The 20489-nt window shown below is 48.6% G+C and overlaps 1 protein-coding gene across 1 annotated transcript in view; it reads right to left on the bottom strand.

The window, feature by feature from the left end:
- Window positions 1–10848: 10848 nt before the first annotated feature.
- The window catches only part of NPDC1 (neural proliferation, differentiation and control 1), a gene marked incomplete at its 5' end in the record, with an annotated part of 59264 nt that continues 49623 nt past the window's right edge, over window positions 10849–20489 (bottom strand). Inside the window, 5 exons of the mRNA XM_019510440.1 lie at window positions 10849–13611; window positions 15576–15672; window positions 15992–16071; window positions 16545–16629; window positions 19300–19366. Coding sequence (XP_019365985.1) covers window positions 13534–13611; window positions 15576–15672; window positions 15992–16071; window positions 16545–16629; window positions 19300–19366 — 407 coding nt within the window. The remainder of the gene's footprint in view (window positions 13612–15575; window positions 15673–15991; window positions 16072–16544; window positions 16630–19299; window positions 19367–20489) is intronic.

The raw sequence follows: 20489 nt of genomic DNA, 5'->3' as shown, positions 1-20489 counted from the left end.
GATGGGCCCCGCCGAGACAATGGGCGCCAATGGCTCGTAAATGAACTTGATTCCCGTGGCCCGGGGCGGCCCGGCCCCTCGCGGCCCCCCGTGAGCCGCAGCGGGAAAGGGGCCGAGCGCCGCGCCCTCGCAAGGCCTCCGCCACCTCCGCGGGGGTCCGGCCCCCGCCGGGACAGCGGGCTTCGTGGGCTCGGCCCGGGCGCAGGATCGTAGCCGGTGAGGGCTGGAAGGGACCCCAAGAAGTGCAACCCGTGCTCGCAGCAGGATCGTCCCGGGAGGGCGTTGTAAGGACAGGCCCAGGATGGAGATGCCACCCCCTCTCTAGGCAACTTGTTCCAGTGCTTCACCACCTTCCTAGTGAGCCAGTTTGTTTCCCAACATCCAACCTAGGCTGCCCCGATTCATCCGGGCAAGTCACTGCTTGGGGGGGAGGCTGGACAGGGCCTGCTCCTGGGTAGCTGGAGGCCAAGAGCCAAAACATCTGAGAAGGGCTTGATGGCAGCCTCCTGCAGAAACCAGGGTTAGATAAGGAGAGGGGTGGCACATTACAGGGCTGGCGCCACTCCTGATGGCTCGAGTGTTGCCCTTCTCTTCCCCACCCTGCCCAATGGCCCAAGGGCTTTGGCTGCAGCATCCCAGCTCCTCTCAGGAGGTGCGTGCAGCCTTGAGGGCTGTGCTCACCTGGGGTGGAGGGGTTTTGCTTGGCTGGTGGCTGGCCTCTGAACTCAGCTGATCGTGACCCTGTTATCACTCAGGCTGATCTAATCAAGGAAAAGCCAGCAGCACTGTTTTCTCTATCTCAAAGGGCTTTTCTTCCCCATTGCCCAGTTTTACAGTGGTGCTGTTGCACCTTGGCTTATTTTAAGCACCAAGCCCTCCCTGCCCCCATCTCCTCTTCATCATATTGATTACAACCAGTGGGACCATCCTTTCAACCCATTAAATAATTAACATGCAGCTGACAACAGCCCTCTCCAACAGCCAGTCCCTGCAGCAAGGGCTCATCAGGTGGCAGACGCGGGGTGACCCCAGCAGCATGTGGGCTAGATCTCCTCTCCAGAGGCACTGTGGAGTAGAGAGGGGTCCCAGGCTACCAGTGATTTTACCTATTGATTAACCTGCTTCATTGATAACTGCTGGTCAATTGGCTTTGGAGTCTCTCACTCTGAGATAGGCCAAACAGATAGGTCTGAAGAGGCCCCATTTCCTTTGTCTTTGGGACAGGGCTGCCTGAATGGAGGGTAGTTTGTCACTGATTTATGAAACAATGGCTTTGGATTATAGCTGGTGGGCTGTGACTACAGCAACTACAGTTTGTAGTTCCTGAAGAAAGCCTGAGTTTCCAAAGGGCTTAAGTATCTTGAGCTCGAGTTTGGGTCAATGAGTTTCATACCACAAGACACTGGTGGGGGGCAGCCCAGGCACTAATTCTGTCATCACACTTAAAAAATAAAATAACAGAAACAGAAGGAGACAAGGTTTTTTGGGTAGATCTGGTATCTGCTATGTCCTTAGACCAACATGGGTACAACCTACACCCCATAAACAGGGAGAAACTCCAGCCCCAGCAGAATTCCAACAGGCTCCAGCAAGGCCAAGTTTTAGCCCAAAATGTGTGGCCTGTGAGTGGAGTGGGGCATAGACTGTCATTTCCTAAGTATTTATACATAGCACAAGACCTGCTTGGATTGCCATTGCTGTAATATAAGGGATGCTCTGTCCACCAAGAAACAATCTTGAAAGTATATTGAGGTTGCCTGGTCAGTCACTCCTAAGATTATAAAATGCCTGAGTTAAATACTGTATCACTTGAATTGGCCCCTTTGTGCATGACAATGGTAACTAATTACATGACCCCATGCTATTTTCCCTAAGACTCCTGCATAAAGTAGGTAGAGTGGGAGAAAATAACTAACTTTAAGAATTTCATGGAGTCTTGTGATTTGACTGGGAGCAGGGTGGGAAGGAGTGCTGTGTTTAATCCCCCTGATCTATTTTGCATCAATTCCTTTCCATTTAATGGTCAATACCTGGGGCACCTATGGATGCAGACTCTGGCCTTGGGCTACACTATTTGGCCTCCTAGAAAACCTATGAAGTAGAAATGGGCATGAAATGAAACCCTGATACCCATAAAACTCCAGCCCCATGCTTTGGATCTTGGTGTGACATCCTCAGAAAGGGAGGTAGTTTAATATTTGGAGATGCAACAGTCAGAGTGGTTTGGGCCACGTCCCCAGCCTGTCCCTGAAGCAGGAAGCTCTGGGGCCTGGTCCAGGAGGAAGTAACACTGCAGGATCCCAATTGCCAGTGATTCACCTCTGCTCCTCCCGGGCTCCAGCTGGGCCTGGGACATGTTTAGGAGATCCTTCAGCTCCACAATAACCCCCTTCCCCCCTTCTCTTTGATTTATTGTTCTTTTGCCTGGCCTCCTCCTCCTCCTGCCCCAACCTGCTCTTTCACTCCATCCCCCCAGGAAGCACATCAACCCATTCTGCCTGGAAGAGCTCAAACACATTCCAGCTCCCCTTTCATATACAGTACCAGGAGGAAGGGGAGACCTTGACTTTGAACTGGCTCTTTGTAGAGAGGTTGCCCATTGTGGAGAGCAATGTTTTTCCTTGGGGATGTGGAGCAGGTCAGTGGGGTTCCTCACAAGGCCCTTGTCCATTTCAATGCAGCGATTCTCTTGGGTTACAGAAGGTGTTTTCCTCATTGTCATGGGGTCATTGTGTGGCTGGATCAGTGGGCTCAGCTCCCTCTGGCGGGCTGATTGGACCATCTTTGAGAAGTTGCTGCTAAAAGCTGCACGTTCCAGGTTAGCAAAGATTTTTAAGGGGGCATTTCCATAAAGCCAGGGCTCCTGCAGGCTTGCAGTTAAATATACTGGTGCTACAGGAAGACAGGAGACAACGGGAAAGAAATAGCAGACTTCATATGGTGTAGAGGGGACTGGTATAGACTTTTCAGAAGCAAGTCCCCTACAGAGAACAATGAGTGAAAGTACTGGAATGGTGCATGGGCGTGCAGTGCAAATTGTATAACAGGACTAAAACAGTTTGACTGGCAAAGTGTGTTTTGGTCTGCCAAGTGAATCACAGTGGTCACTTGACGGGTTGTTAGAGGTACAGTCTATATAGTTGCAAAAAAAGCCCTGCATTTTTGCTGGAGACCTGTCCTATATAACCACAGCTGTTTCTAGCAGGCCACATTCTGTAGTCTTTATACAAGCCAAGACCCAGCTGTTACCTCTGTGGGGTTTGCTAGGGTAATGACAGCAGATTTTGGTTTGTTATCATGCTCACAAGTGGGAACCTATTTCAGTAGAACATCAGTGTGTGTCCTAAAGCCCCTGCACATGGGATGCTGTAAAAGTCCAGGCTTTCTGAAGTGGACTTGGGTGGCCCCAAGAAAACAAGCTTAGTTTTCCAAGGTAGTTACTCTGAGAATCAGTTCCCTCCAGTTTGGCACTCAAAAGTAAGGTTAAAAGGAAATATCACTGTTTTTTTTTTGAAAATCTTGGCTACCATCAGTGGTTACAGAGCAAGGGACTGGCCCCCAAAGTCCTACCAGCTGAATTGCTGAGAGCCATACTATAGCTAAGGCTCTTGCAAGACAACCCATCCGTTCTTGCTAAGGCTACTCGCTGCCTGGTCTGTCTGACCAGAGGTAGAAATGAAGGGCCATTGCCTATCCTATGGCTTCCAATAGTTCCACCCCTGAGCAGCTGGAACGGTTTAGTAAAATTTCCCCAGTACGGGGAGGTTGCAAGAGAGAACTCCAGGCCATTCTGAACCAAGGCATTTGTTCCGGAAGGAAAGGTCCTAGGCCCTGCGCTTCTGTCGTAGGATTTGAAGATCCCAAGGGCATGTGAACAAAAGGGTTTCCAGCAAAGCCTGCTGGACCAGGAAGCAGGATACAAGCAGCAGCTCTTTCCAGTCTGGAAAATATCTAGGGACAGTTTGTTGGTGGGGCCTTGGCAGAGAGCCCTCCCTCCCTCCACACTGCCCTGTGTGTGAATCCTTTTCTCCACCTTTTTACCAGGAACTTAGTGTGTTACCGGAGGCACCACATCTGAGGCTATATCTCATACAACACTAGAAATGTGAATTCTTACCCAATAGCAACATAGGATATAAGCCATGACTAGCCTGAATGGTTTATATTAACTAACTGAGGGGAAGGCCTCTGAGACCACAGTGTGGTTCTCTGGACCAGGCTGCTTCTTCTGCTAACACAAAATAGCAGTTCTTAGATGCAAGAAAAGGGGATGAGAGTTTTGCAGAAGAGGAGCTGTGTTCTTTTGGCTGCTAGGAACAAGGCTCCATGCAGCAGCATACCATGATGTCTCTGCATACTGGCAGTGGTGGTGTGTATGGCAGGTATCAGGCATTTCAAGCTTCAGTGAAGTAATTAGCTACCCCAGCCTCCCAGTTCCCTGGATGTAGCTACAATGAGCTCTCATAAAGTCCTGTGCTAGGAGCAGATACACCATCATTTGCATTCACATCCAGGAGCTAAAGCCATGGATCGGGGCCCCATTGCACAGAACAAAGAGATGATCCCTGCTCTAGGGAGCTTCTAGTCCAGGCCTAAGACAGCAGAATAGGTAGATACAGGTAGGGAAGCACAACGAGACACTTGTGAAGCACAAGCCCTTCAGGCTTACAAGCCTTAGGAATGATAGAAGCTCTCTGCACACAACAGAAGTAATTGCTCCACATGGCAGGGCATCTGTGTACAAAATACCTAGTCTTGCCTGATAAATCCCACTATTATCTCTAACTCTTCTATTGCATCTACCTACCATGGTGATGAGTGAACACAAATAGCAGTCAAGAAAACCTGTTAGAGCAGCTCTATCTGCCTGAGTCATTGAGGGTGCCAGGGGCAGGACAGTCTATTCTCTGCAGGAAGGAGAAACTGCATTGATCTTGTATGGTGCTAGAACAGGGGTGGGCAAAATGCGGCCTGTGGGGAAATGAGCTGTGATGTCTGTGGGTCACCCCCAAGAACTGCACTGGCACAGTACATCTGACTTTCACCTGCAGGAGGGGGACATCCAACTGCTAGGGGATATGTCCTCAAATGCATGTTGGGGGTGGGATGGAGGCAGCCCCAGTGCTGTGGGGCTGGGAGGACACCCCAGAGCTTACAAGCAATGCCACATAATGGATTTCTGCCAGCGAGTGCGGAGAACAGATGAGTCACACAAAACAGACACTTCCTCTCTCACATTCAATCCCATACATATCAAGCCAGGAAGGAGACTTTTGTTTGACCAGCATGTAACACTCAGGAAGCCCCAGTTCTGGACCAGGACCTCAAGAACTTCTCTCAGGAGTAAGTATTCTGCCCAGCCAGCAGCAGGGAGCAGACTCAAGAGCATCTTACTTCTCCGTCCCTAGGTACTTCAAGAGCTCTGCACGCTAATGTGGGCTGCTGTAAAACCCTGCCCTGCTGCGACCTGCTGCTTAGAGAGCCACTGCAAACCGCACCAATGCCACAGAACCAGCATGCGCTGCAATGGCACAGAGCCACCAGACTAGTCAGCACAGCTGTGATGGCGCAGCACCTACCACGAACTTGCATGGCAATCCCTACACAGCTGTGGTAGCACTGCATTGTAGGTATCCATCCTGGCGTTCCTGATCTCTGATCTAGTAGCTGCTGTTGAATTCAAGCAGACATGGATACAGCCCCCAAACATAGGCCTGGCCTCAGTGTACTAACCAAACAGCTGTTGAAGCTGACTCCAGGAAGCCGCTGCTACTGGCTCTGGCCTTCTGGGCTTCTTTATTTATCTAGATCCACATGGCTCCAGTGTGAATGGCACTGCACTGGACCCACCAAGCAACACTATCCCCAAGAAGAGAAGGCAATTAAATAGGGAGAGGAAGTAAGACGAAAGTAGCGCTCTCTGATCTGGGTTTTTCCATCACCTCTTAGCTAAGTTTTGTGGCATTTAGACCTGAGCTGGCCAACTTGGCTAGGAGGAGCACATGTTAATACTCAGGTTCCACTCTCCCTCAGGCTGGTAACCAGTCCACCTCCAGTGAAGCTAAACTAGTCCCCCACTGTGTTCCCACAGTTCCCCTCTGGTGCCCAGAAAGACAGACAAGCTCTCCAAGAATTCACTGAGAAAAACCATAGAGTGGCTCAGCTCTGCAATGCAAAGAATGATGAGATTTGTTCCCAGATACCCTCACCATAGGCACATGGGGGTGCACCAGGAGTAGAAATAGGACCTGGAGTGTGGCTATGCCTGTGCTTGGACATGGGGGCCAGTCCCTCGAGCAAGGCCATTTCCTTAGCCTAGGACAGCAGCAAGCACAGGCCAGTGGTAGGCAAGGTACGGCCACTCTCACATAGTCCCCTCAAGTTTCCCACTGACTCATTGCAAAAGAAAGCAGTAAATTCCCCCTTCCAGCCCTCCTCCCTCCTGCTGTGTCCTGATGCCCAGCTTTTGCAGACAGAGCTCAGCTCTTGTTTTGTTCTGGAAAGATTAAGTGAGGGGTTCAGCTGAGAAGATGCAGTTTGATGGCACCTGATAGAAGAAAGGAATATTGGTAGTTTCTGAGCTTGGGGCAAGATGAAGTACTGAGGCTGGTCCACTATAGCTTGGACTTTATACATTAATTCCGACAAATGCACAATTCACAGTGATGTGACTCTGTAATCTTCTTAGATATACATGTGACCCAACTCAGTAAAGTGTCTGGCCACTGCACTCAAGAGATAGAGTTATCCCTTTTCACAAGTGGGCAACCACAACCCAGATTTAAGTGACTCCCCCAAGGTCATACCCATAGTCTGCGGCTGAGCAGAGAATTGGACCCAGGGCTCAAGTCCTATGGTTTTTTATCCTGATTACACCCACACAACCCCTTAATATAGATGTACTGTCTTGGTGCAAAGCATCATCTTCCATACTAAGGTGTGCTTTGCATGGATTACTGGATTAAGCATTGAGGTATGAATTTCCTTACTGCAGGCAGAACTGCTGGATGGAGTAGGGTGAATGGGACAATGCACAGAAGCACTTAATAGGAGGTTAGTCAGACAAACATAATAGCTCACAGATCTTCAGCACAGAGTAAGACCCCTGTTCAGAGAGACAGTTCCAACATTTCAACTGGAGAGAGAGTCTCAACGTGTTAGCAGCACCATGAAAAAGGTTAGGGAAAAATCAGAGTGGAAACAGGGTGACCTTCTTAAAAAAAAAAAGAAAGAAAAAAAAGAAAAGAAAACAAAGGTTAACCAAATTTCCTTACCCATGAAATATGGAGATGACAAATTGACAAAGCAATAAATAATATGGTTTTTACATAGATCGCTTAGTCAAATGCGTGTACTCGAATATGCCTTTTGACAGTTGAAGACAAAGTGATCGATTCAGGAACAAAGAATACAGACAGGCCCCACGTACAAGATGGAGGATGACTGGAGAGCAGTAACTCTGTAAAGGACTTGGGGCAATGGGAGAGTCCAACTGAACAGGAATTTCCCAGGGCAGTGCAGGAGGGGCTAATACAAAGAAATGCAAGAGTAAGGAGGCAGTATTATTTCTGCAAATGGTATTTGCAAGACTTTAACTAAATACCAGGTCTAGTTCCAATACTGACCCTCAAAAGAAGATTGGAAAACTGGAGAGGATTCAGAAGAGGGGTCCAAAAACAATATCCAAACACCCTGTCTTACCGTGATACTTAGTCTTCCATACAAAGATTTATATCTAAGACGTGACCTGAACATGTTCAACTAACTGCTAGGGAAGAGATATATGTGATGCCAGCCAGCTCTTCAGGAGCAAAAGACCAAATGAGATCCAGTGGTTGGAAGCTGGACAAGTTCATGCTAGAAATAAGGAGCAAGTTCTTAACAGAAAAGCTATTAACCATTAGAAAAGTATGTAAGAACTCTTCCCAAAAATCATGTCTGAGCTCCCATCGGATGGGCTTGGTACAGAAATTACCAGGTAGGTCCCACATAGGGGACATATATTGCGCTGGTATAAAAAAAAACACTTGGGAGTGTTGCAGCAAAAAATGTATCAGTGCAACAACACTTCACTCAGGCTTTGCTCAAAGCAGCTATATTAACATAGCTACTAGGGATGAAGAGCCTCACTGTGGACCCTACTTGAATTCCTAGTTGTAAAACCACATCCAGTGTAGAAATCACATCATCATCACACACCCGCCTTCCACTGGAGGAGGGAAGGAAAATCCTTTCCAAGTCTTGACCCAAAGAAACAAAAAAAGTACATCAGGTTACTTATTCTGGTGCAGGTTGCCTTTATAAAAACAGGATGATGGTTGCCTGTGAGCCAGGAGTAAATCAAATGCATTGGGACAATTAGTTTTGCATTTGCCCCAGAAACACAGACTGCTAATGGATGTGCTCCACCTGCATTCTCCGTGATGTTTTTTTGTGCTGGCTCTCGAGAAATTGTCTGGTGTGGTGGTTAGGCAGCACAGTGACACCTTGTAGACAAATTCATCCAGAGCGGCATGAGTTTAGGGTTAGAAATGAAGCACTTAAATGCAAAAAGATCCAGGAGTCCCTCAGCTAGCAATACCACCCAGGTGCTTATATAGCAACCACAAGTAATTTGGGGGAAAAGGTGGAAGAGTTTGCAGCAAAATGTAAAATGCCAAGGAACAGAGACTTAAAGGAAAAGTTCCCACAGATTTTGCAAACAGTTCAGGAAGGTGCGTTACTGTAAGACAGACAGACAGAGCTGATACACTAATAGCAGACAATAGTATCATGCCCTTTAAGTGTTACGGTGGCATAAATCATAAAGATGGTATCAGCGGTGACTTGGTCTAGAATGATCAAAGGGCAGAAGGAACTGACTTGGAGCAAAAGGATAAAGGAACTAATATGTTTAGCTTGGCTAAACAATGACTAATTAGAGAAGGAAGTGAGGGACATGATAGTTATCACTGCAGAGATAGAGCCCTGGGAGTGAAGGGGATGGCTGAGGGATGTATAACAAGGCACTGAGATTAAACTGAATGAAGGAAAATCATGCTGAATTTTGAGGGCAATGTGCTGATGGTGACCGAGTGACCAGCCAGTGATGTGGCGTCCCAGGGAATCTGATGGATATGCAGTTAAGACATAGGCTGGCTAAGGCTCTAGAAAAGTCTGTGTAAGATCATTTTGCACTATTCATTGGTCATGGATTCAGGTGGTACTTTGTGATGGAAAGTAAAGCCCCTTTCAGCTATTACAACTGATGTACATGCAACAGGCTCCAATATCCTCCGCACACAGGGAAAAGCATGCATTCAAAAGGACAGTGATGGGGTGGATTAAGGATATACTTACACTGTGCACTATAATGTGGTGTAGATACCAGACTTACCTCTTAAACTTGGTAAAATAACCCACTCAGCTCCATGTAGATGTAGCTACACTGCTTTGAGTAACAAGGCAGCTTGTTGAGAACTAGTTCAGGCACCTCTCCACTCTGCTTGCAGTGTAGACATACCATTAGCAACAGAAGCTGACGCTGGGTTGTGAATATAGATTAAGCAGAATATCTACCAAATCCTTCCTGGCCATCTTTCTTCTTCCCATGCATGTTTGAGAATCGGGGTGAGAAAAAATTAGTTTTCAGATTTGATGCTCTTTTTTGGCTGATGCTTGTGTTGGTTTTCCATTGGAAAGTCTAGTTTTTAATTGCTTGTAACTTTGCCAAATTTAACACTATTTGAGCGCAACATTTATTTATTTATTACTACTACTAGAGTTTGCCTCATGTTAAAACTGTTTGGGAGAGTTTCAGTCAGGTCTGCTCAGATGTTTCAGAGAACGACATCAGGGGAGTATAACAATTTACCCTGTGACCATTCTGACAAGCATTAATGGCTCTGAAATTTAGAGCAGGGACTTGCAAATTTGCCTGGCATCAAGGAGGTGCTTGTTAGGATCCCCATGAAAGTCACCCAAAATGTAGGTCTTTCAAGTCGCCTGCAATTGCTGCTTCTACCCGTTTGGAAGTTTAGCATCAGAAAACTAAGATTCCATCTATGCAGAGCACGTTCCAATTTAATTATGCTGGGGTTTCATTGCATCTGTACCTCCTGGGGCTACCATGGCTCCAGACACAGAATTGAACAGGGAACTCTCTCTGTCTCTCATACTCTTGGTGCTGAAACTGCCTATTGTAAAGACTGCCCAGCACTTTCTATGGAAAGATCGTTTTTAGTTACTACATTCAGCTTGTAAGGAGGAAAAAGTTGACATAGCCCAACTCCCTGCCAATTAAGTCAGGCTATGTGATAGGAAATAGGAACAGGAGCAGAAGGGTCTGAAACTACTGCAGAACCCAGTCCACCTGAACTTGGGACAGAACTCCAGGTACTTCAGCCGCAACATGCATTTTGTGGTCCTCCCACCCCCCTCTTTGGGAAAGTACAGCCTTTGCAGTCTCATAAGGGAGCCACCATGTGAACTGACATGGGATTTGTTCCACGTTGCTCACTAAGGGCATGGGATGCCCATTTACAAGTGACGCAGCTGGGAACACTTTAAAAGCCCACCTTGGAATAAAACAACTGTAAGGACTGGCTACGTGTGCCAAGTACAGGGAAGGACTCTGCAAAACTAACTGCCCCCTATTTGATGGAAGGATGCCCCACACCTGTATAACAGTGCAGGCACTGACTGGAAAGGCCTTGGCACCCTGCACTGGTATGTATGAAAATGCTCACAGCTCCGAATCCCAACCGTAGCAGCTGTTGGCGCTTGGGGTGAAATTCTTTTTAGGACTAAAATTCCCACCACATGGCAATAAAGAACCTTCCCCTCCCAAACCACGCACTGGACATCAGGTTGAAATATGGTCATTTAATAAAATTTTCTTCTAAAATTACTACAATCCATACAACATTTAGGGCTGGGGTGCAAGAAGAAACCACACTGAACATAGTACGATCAAAAACCAGGAACTGTAAAGTGACAGTTTCTGCTATTAAAACAAGATAGAGGCTTTAATTTGAGGACTGACATGCCATCTTCACGCAGGTGTTCACACGCACGCTGTAACTGGTGCTATGCAAACTCCAGCCAGGCTCTGCCTTGTGGCAGCTTCATGCAGTCCGGTTCACTAGCATCTCCAAGTCTGTATGTGCATCACACACATGCAAACAATACAACTCTTCTCTGGAGAGAGAAAGTGGGGGCTGCGTATGGACAAGCAAGGGCAGGAAACCACAAAGAGAACTCGGCATTCCACCCGTGGGAGTCTACCGCGGACCCGCACGTGCAAAACATGACCTGAGGCTCAACGCTGGGCTGTACATCCTTGCTGATTCCATGTACTGGATCTGGCCAGCCATGGGGAGAACCACTACAACAAAACAAGGATGCTTCAATGGCAGTTAGCAACATGGAGAGGAAACCCACCATTCCCCACTTTGCCCTCCAAACGGAGTCGAGCTGTGAAGGGCCTGCTTCCTACGGACTGACTGTGCTTGCCTGTCACACTCGCAAAGAGTGCTGCTTCATCCGTGACACCTGTGAACCATCAGGTAGATCTGGCCTGGGCAGTTCTGTAGCAGCACCCAAAACTATCTTCATCTTCAGTACAGAGGCAATTCCTGCCAAGACTGCAAGGCCCAGCATGCAATAGGCCAGGCTTGTGAGTTAAAGATGATGAAGAAAGGAAATCTGCATTCTGTGCAAACCAGCTGTCAACACTTGGGCTCCTGGCAGCCTTGGACTGGGCAAGCACCACGTGCTCACTAACAGAAAAGGTTCATTTCCATGAGACACAGCAAATCCTGGCTAGGAATTTAGGTGAAAAGTGGGCAAGAAGCTGAATAGTCTCTGGGCCCTGCTACTAGCACTTCTGAAGTGGCTGGACATTGGGTTTCCCCCATTCTCTATTGCAGGAGGTGGGAAAGGAAAAAACTTCAGAAACAAGTGGAGATTTCTACCTCATTTCTTGATAGCTGGTGAGCCTCCTTCCTCTTCACCCTCCCCCCTTAGCATGCACCAGGGAGCAATAATTGCCCAAAAATAACATATTTAACATTTCTGAACAACTAACTTTGCAACTTGCCCATTCGAGGCTGAGTATGCTCGTCATGTCGATGATGTTACACATGGTAAAGTTATTTCTTACTGGGGTTTATCAGTAAAATTCACAATACTCTTTCCATAGGAAAACAAAATGTCTCTGCGGGTTCCCTTCTTGCTCCTGGAAATGACCAAGGTGGCCAGACAGTGGGTTCTGACAATAAGCCAATGCAGTAGTATGTCCATCCATAGTTGTCCGAGGTTAGCAATGCACCTGCTGCTCCTGGCTTTCTGTTGCTTAGCAGTTGATAAGCAACCAGAAAGGCCCCTGTAAACAGCAGGAGAGGCCCAGGCATATCACTTATATTGAAGAACAAAACAAGCCAGCAGTTGTTGGAGAAACCCACCATCAGAAACCCAAACAGCTGGTTTATTGGACAAACGGTTTGATACAAAGGACAGAAGGAGTCCCAGAAGGTAAGTCTTGGCCAGGTTTTCTGTCAAAAAGTGCTACAAACATGGATTAATGAGTTTATAAAACCCTTTGTGTCAGGCTACAACCATTAGCAGGGCAAGCTTCTTACCATCAGCCCCCAGGGATAAAACGCATCTAAACCTTTTTGACTTTGGCCTGCCCAAAACAGGGAGGCCAAAACCCAGGCCTGGATTGGGATGACATGGGTGCCCCCCCCCCCGCCAATAGCTGATAGGATGGGACAATCCTGGTGGCTGCGACAAGAAAATCTGCATGCCCAGGGTAGGGTGCTCTGGGGAGGGCTGCTTGCCATTTCTCTCAACCTCCCCTCTGCTCGTTTCCAGCTTGCTGACTCTGCTCCAGCCCCCCAGGGCCTGGGAGGATTTCTGCTGGTGGAGCAAAGGAGGGGGTGAAATCTGGGAACCCAAGTCACTAGACAGAGTTAGTCTTCCACTGTGCCAGCTCTAAGCTGTGCCACCTGTGGGTGCCAGCACTGGAGCTGTTGGCAAAGGTGAGATGCTCTATGGAACCGAGGGCAATGGAGCAAGGTCGGTGTCTCCCTGTTCCCTCCATCCTCTCTAGAGACCCTTGTGCTTTGAAACAACTCTTCTCCCTTCACCAGAAGTGAGGAAGGACTAACAGAAGCCCAAGGTGAGGACACTGCTGCCTCCTGTGCTGCTCTTCCCTGCCCCCCAGAGGAACCAGAGGCCCCATGGAGGCCTGGGAACTAGCAAGCAGCTGGGATGGCGCAGAGAACATGGGGCATGAAATTTGGGGCGGGGGTGGTACATGAACACAACAGAAAGAACAATGAGAAACTGGACGCCAAGAGTGACTCCCCCAAGCCGTGAGCAGGTGTTTATTCGGTGGACATCTAACAGCTCGGCAGTGGATCCTGGTGGGAGCAGCGGTGGCGGCCTCATCTGTAGAGCCCCTCGGGAGGAGGGGAGTTTCTGGAGTTCTGCCCAGGCTGGTTTTTGGCATTGTGCATACAAGTCCGTAGCGAGCTCAGAAGGGAGCGGTTACTGATGTAGCTTGGTATTCGGAGGGTGTAAGGAAGAGTCGTCAAACAGGGGGTTCTTCACCTCCATCTCTCCGGTCTGCAGCGGTTGGGGAAAAACCAGGGGGTTAGAGTTCACAGCAAGATGTTCTCAGCCTCATGGCACACTAACACAGCATTTATTAGGGCAGTCCCCCCCACACCATCTCCTCAGTACAGCATTCCCTAGAAACCACATCTAGGCCCCATTGTGCACAGGCCACAAGAAACAATGCCTGCCCCAAAGAGCACAGACAGACTCATCTGACCAAAAGGAGAAGAGACAGAGATGGGAAATGACCTGCCCCGAGTCAGTAGCAGAGCTGGGCAGGGAACCCAGGTGTCCTGAACCCAGTGCTCTGTCCACCAACCCTAGAGATGTTAGTGCTCCGTTCTGGGGCGGACTGGAGCAGGAGATGGAACCACACAAAGACTTTTTCCTAGATTCCCAGCGAGGGGAAACACACGTGGAAGTGCTACAGGCTCCAGTGGCTGCCAAATGCTTGCCTCTCCTCCCTGCGGTGGCAGTATTTTGGCCAACGGCTTGCTAGGTTGATCCCAGTGTTTTGACCTGGGCTTGGTCAAGTGACAAAAGAGATGCAATTCAACCAGCCCCAGGCCATGTCAGGGGAGGGCTTGGGCAGGCAGAGCCCACACAGCTGGGGATCTCTTAGAAGAACAAGGCAGATGGCTCTGACTCTCAGCAGGGGAGGAGGAGAAAGGAAATGGCTGCCCTGCAGAGACCTAACTGCTGTCCCATTCTGATAAAGCTACTTCTGGTCAGCTTTAAAACTAAATCCTGAGTCAGCTTCACAGCCAGGCAGGGCCTGGTTGCTGAGAAATCTGACAGGAACTGACTGTGCATTCCCCAGACTGCCAGTGAGGGATAAACAGCTCTTTAATGGGCCTGTAAAGATGTAATGATGACCCTTAATCTAGGTCCTGATGGCCTGGCAGGGATGGCTATTACCATGTGAAAAGCTGCAGTAAAGCTCCCCTCTGACTTATTGTGTCCTTTACACCATAACTTGTAACAGGGCTGTTAGGAGTTGCCATTGTCCAGGGAGGCAAACCCAGGTCCCCTAGAAATGAGTCAGAAAAACTCTCATCTGGATTTTTACATTGGTCAGTACCCTGGGGAAGGGGGTGAAGAACAGATCTAGTTTTCCTATCTGGCCTAATTAACACCACACTGCCTCTGCGTGGAGAGGAGTTGGGGAGGAAGTGCTCACCCCTTCTGTTCTGGGAAGGTGTGGGGGTGCAAAGAGTCAGAACCAGTGATCACTGATCAGGCACAGCCAGCGAGTGTTTGGGCCTCAGAAACAGCTGATCATGGAGACCCACTGAGGACAGCTAAGTTGTGAAAACAAGAACCATCATCTAGCACATCAAGTTTCAGAATTGTGCAAGATCCCAAATCAGACCAAGATAGAGAAATCTTGTTTTTTCTCCAAAAAACATTTAAAAAAACAAAACAAAACAAAACTTGCATTGACATGGACAAAACGTTTAGTTTGGACTTTTAAAAGATGAAGAGTCAAAATGTTAAAAACAAAAACCCTAACATAAATATTTTGATGCTAGTGACAATTTCCCAGGGAAGCTTCACAGCAGTATGTTCCAGTGTTTATAATTTGGCAAATCAGGATCTTTTAGTAGAAAGTCACTATGTTAGAAAACTTCCAAGGAAACCTGAAGTGAAGCAGCACTGCTTCTGAACAGGGTGTCTGTGAACCTTTTTTGGGAGGTACCTTTGGGCTTGGGAGACGGTCATACCCCAAGCTGGTGTGAAGGGAGGATGAAAGGAGGGGTTAACTCCTGCGAGTCATTTTTAAAGGTCTCATTGCAAAAAAGAGAAAAAATCTGCAATCCCTGAAAGGACAGAACTTCCTCATAGTTGCCTGTAAATATAGAGTTCTCCACCAAAACTGGCCACAGCCATGGATTCAGCTAGTTGGCCGTATATCACAGAGATACCAGTTCTTCCAAGAGTTGGTTTATCAAATGCCCAAGCTGCCAACTTACCGGAGCCAGACCCGGGCACTCGTATACAGTGAAATCTCCATCCTCATTCTCTTCGTCAGATGATGCAGAGTCTGGCAGCTTGGGTTCTTCTTTATGTCTGCAGTGTGGAAGGCACATAGAAGAGTGTGTGTGAAATTCAGAGGGGTAATTTCCTCTTGGATTCAACAGTGGAAGCCCAGCCTGCTCTCTAGCAAAGTGGACCTCCTGCTATTAAGCAAAGCCAGTGGGGATTTGCATCATCTTCAAGCCCTGCTCCCTGCTTTGGCCCCTCATGACCTGCACTGAGAACCCCTTCAGAGAGTTTGGCTTTTGGCTCTAGGCTTTTGGGCAATTCTTAGTCTGGGTTGAGGCTTGTTAACAGTGGCAACATGCAGAACAGGTGCTGCCTTCTCTGTAAGCAGAAAAGAGTCACTCACTTTTCCATGGAGAGCATCTGCTGTTTTTGGTGTTGGTAGTGATACATCTGGGCACTCTGAGCCAGCTTCTTATCCCCTGGCTACAAAAAGAAAAACAGCAACAATGAACCCAAAGTTGCAGAGAGCAGCTGAGGCCTGCTCTACAGTAGAAAGCTTTGCTGATGGAAGTTTACCTGCATCCCCACAGAAAAGTTGAAGTGACAAAACCCCAGGTTTCTCGTGGCTGTAACACTACTTCCCAGGGCGACACAAGCCCTCTGTTACCATAGGGCAGCTGACAAAGCATGTGTGGACAGTGCTTTGCTTCTAACAGCTGTAGCAGTCCTCCATTAGCAGTCCCACAGTGCCTTGCACTGACTGCTCTGGAAATCACTTTGAAGCACACTGGCCCAAATTCAAAACGACTGGAAGCCCAGGCTCTCCACCACTCAAGTGCATCTTGGTAGCAATATTCTCCCCACTTTCTACTTTGCTAATTTTCAGGCACAACTCAGTGGGGTTAACAATGAACCACCTTGCCAGAGGATTGGGGAGAAGGGGCCTAATGTCTTACCGAGATCTTGTCATATGGCAGGGGGCCAGATAGCTTCTGAGCCGAGTAGTCTGTTTTCTGAGCTAGTCTGATCTCTTTCTGCAGCCTGCCATGGAGGAAAGACATTGGTTAAGCAGGGACAGGCCCAAAGTTCAATCTTACTGTTTTCGTCAGTCTTTGGTGCCATCCCCCTGCAAAATAAACCCACCCACCCCAGCTGTGGGCTGCAACTGCAGCAGCACATCCAGCCCCTACCATGTAATAAGCTTGCCATGGAACAGTTTAAGGGCCTGGTTTCCTCTGCCTTGGCAGGTATTTGAGTGCATGCTGAGACATCTTCCCAGTCCATCCGTCTCCCTGCTGGTACTGGGCACGCAAGGTCACGGAAATACACAAAACCCCAATGCTTTCTGACATGCTTGGAAAGAGAAATGCTGGAACATTTCAATTGCCTGTTGGCTCCCTGTAGCTGAAGAGAGGCAAAGCGGTGACTTGGGCCAGTGGGTTTCTATGGACAGCTTAGAGGATGCTCTCCCTCTCTTATCATACAAGATACATGGATGTTCACAGTGAAAGCGCACACTGCAAATTCAGAACAAGTGACAGGAGCTGCTTTTTGCACTGAATGTGATTTGAGTGTGGAACTCACCCTCACAAGGTGGCAAGGAGGCCAAGACCTTAGGAAGGCTCAAAGAGGGAGTGGACAGATACAGGGACACTGATATGGTAAGTGACTTTCAATGCTTCCAGGCTCACAAGGAAAAATGAAAAATGTCAAGCTTCAACACCTAGGCTAGTCCCTCAGTGGCACAACCACAAGGAAACCATTATGGAGGCCTATGCCTGCCTCCTGTATGTTTTTTTTCCTCCTTTGGTCACTGGCCAACACCACCCACTGGGACCTTGATTAGTTACCATGATCTGTTGGCAGAACTTTTGGTGAGACAGACAGGTGTTATTGCCAAGCAGCCAGAGAATGTGCACATTTGTGCATTTTGGTGACTTTACATGGCTCTACTCAGCAGCCATGATGCCAAGTGAACCGTGGGTGGGCACCCGCTGCTAAAGGGAGGGCAATGGAAACCTTGCTCCATTCAGCAGAGGGGGCATAACTTCGCAGCAGCATGGAGCGTTCTGCCACTGCACAGGAGCTCTGAACGTGGACTCTGTAGTGCAGGCCAGGCCTGGGCTGGATGGACTTTGGGGCTGATCCCATCTAGCAGTTCTTGGGTGCAGACGGAAGTGCAGCTCCCAGCTGTAACTCGGAACATTTTTGCAAAGTGTTCTGAGTTACAACATTACCCCAGAAGAAACAGAATTTCACTGTTGGTTCCAGGGGAGAGGGGAATCAGCCTGCAGCCAGGATCCCGTAGCTATGGCCAGGCTCTCTGCCAGTGCTTGCTGTTTCAGAATGGGAGGTAAGACACCTGCCCCACCCTTCAGGGGGGCTGAAAAACCCCCATACTGAAGTCCCTCTCCTCCCTTTCCCCACTCCCATTTTGAGAACAGGGACAGGCTGGGAGCTCTGCAAACACAAGTGGCAAAAGACCCTACTTTTTGTAACATCTTTATTTGATACCTCATGCAACAGAGGGGTCAGATTTTCACCCAATCGGCCATTTTTTAAGCTGTTTGCAGCTATGCGCTTGTGTTTGGTCACAGCTATAAACTGCTTTCTGTGGCCAGATCAGGCAAAAAATGTCACTTCTGTCTGCACCTCTTATGTCCCTATGAGCTCTACCTTGTTCACTGCAGGGCTAAGCACTTTGACTTTGTTCTAGAGCAGCGGTTCCCAATCTGTGGTCCAGGTACCACCAGTGGTACGCAGAGAACCTGTCAGTGGTACGGGTTAACAGAGTTATTATAATTACTTTACATGACAAAAATTTGCTGGTGGTACTTAAAGTTGTATCGTTTTAAATTGGTGGTGCGCAATCTGTCAGAGTTTGGGAACTGCTGTTCTAGAGAGTCCCTCCCTGTGGGGTGCTTGTCATCTGGGAAGTACTTGGCCCCCAGCGCTATTGGACCTGTTATTTTAGAACAGTAGATAAAGATGCTTTAAAAATGAACATCCTTCTATTTCTGATAATGCCCCTTTCACCATCTGTTCCGATATGGGCACTTCACGTCTCCTCTTTATTAAACAATAACAAGGAAAGAGTGAACCATCACCCCCACCCGCCCCCCAATTTACAGATCAAGATTTCCCTTTGGGGCACAACTCTGTGGGGGTGGGATGAGCTGCAACGGTGTTAAATTAACCCTGTGGCTGCCAGAGGGATACCTGGGGCTTAAGGCTGCTACCGCTCACTTTCTACCAGTGGCGAGTTGTTCAGCTGGCAAGGCCAAGGGTGCTTGACACCCCTGCACTTAGGTTATGAGCTATTTGTGACAGGGGCTCCTGTGTCACCATAACCCACATCTTAACAGACCCAAGAGGTTCCTGCCAACATTGTTGCCAGGGTATATTAATTGGATGGTACTAACTGGATTGAATAAAAGGAAAAGCCTTTTATTCAGGCACACAGATTTGCTCGGCCTTAGAATACTAGCTGTTTGACCCCAAATTCACTTCATCAGATCTAGTGTCTGATGCCAGGTGCATGTATGTGCGCGAGTGAGCATTTCTTGGGGGCTGGCCAGCAAAGGGCTCAGTGTCAAGTCACTAGTCTGATGACAGCTACCTCTCTCGCTCTAAAACCTTCTGTCCCTTCACCTCATAGAAGTCATGTTTGATGTTAAGGGGAGACTCGGCAATTTGCCAGGATGAGCTTACCTGCACCAACAGATGGCAGCCACGATTAAAGCAGATATCCCAGCTACTGTGCATGCCACTATCATCCCTGCAGGGAAAAGCAGAAGGATCAGAGGGAGTCAGTCCAGTTCACCTTGATGCTACTGGGCAGAATATCATGAAATGGACTGAGGGGAAAGCTATGGGCTAAGATACCTGCTTGAAAGAGGAGGGGGTGGCCCTTGCTGCCAAGTCCCCATACCTCCCAAGTCAGCTTTTGTGGGTACCATTCACATGCACTTAAGATGCAGCCGTTTTGATAAATGCATTTCTGCCAGGCACACAGAAATGGTACACGAGTGCATGGTCTTGTGATGCTTAATGATGTGCACTACAAGAGTACTGGCATGGGAGGGGAACAAAGCTGGTGTGACTCAAGTTTCACACGTGCAAGCTTTGACCTTGGTCTCTGTCCGCTGGCAATCCCATAAATCATAGAATCACAGAATCAATGAGTGGGAAGGGACCTAGACAGATCATTGAGTCCAACCCCCTGCCATGGGCAGGAAGGAGCACTGGGGGTGGCAGGGGTCATAAGACCCCAGCCAGGTGCCTATCCAGTCTCCTCTTGAAGATTTCCAGGGAAGATGAGAGCACCACCTCTCTGGGAAGCCTATTCCAGGCTCTGGCCACCCTTACCGTGAAGTAGTTCTTCCTAATATCTAACCTAAACCTATCCTCCCTCAGCTTGTGGCCATTGTTCCTGGTGACTCCAAGGGGGGCCCTGGTGAACAGACTTTCCCCGAGTCCCTGCTGGTGGCCCCTGATAAAGTTGTAGGCAGCCACAAGATCCCCCCTCAGTCTCCTCTTGCGGAGACTGAAGAGATTCAGGTCCCTCAGCCTCTCCTCATAGGGCTGGCCGTGGAGGGCCCCAACCATATGAGTGGCCTCCTCTGGACCCTCTCCAGGTTCTCCACCTCCTTCTTGAAGTGCAGTGCCCAGAACTGGATGCAGTACTCCAGCTGCAGCCTGACCAGCGCCACATAGAGGGGCAGCAAGACCTCTCTGGACCTGTTAGTGATAAAGCCACTCTGCAAGACACTCTAGGGTAAGGGTGTCAAACTCATCTGCCCTATGGGCCAGATTATTGGTCCAGAACCAGTCCACAGGCTGGATGAACAGAGCAGAGTCAGCTGGCCCTGCAGCCTGGCTCAGGCCCACAAACCCCCCCC

Source organism: Gavialis gangeticus, unplaced genomic scaffold (genome assembly GCF_001723915.1).
Source record: "Gavialis gangeticus isolate Ggan-Ray unplaced genomic scaffold, GavGan_comp1, whole genome shotgun sequence".
NCBI classification, from domain to species: Eukaryota; Metazoa; Chordata; order Crocodylia; family Gavialidae; genus Gavialis; species Gavialis gangeticus.
The sequence above is the reverse complement of the archived record's forward strand: the minus strand, read 5'-3'. Positions and strand labels throughout refer to the sequence as shown.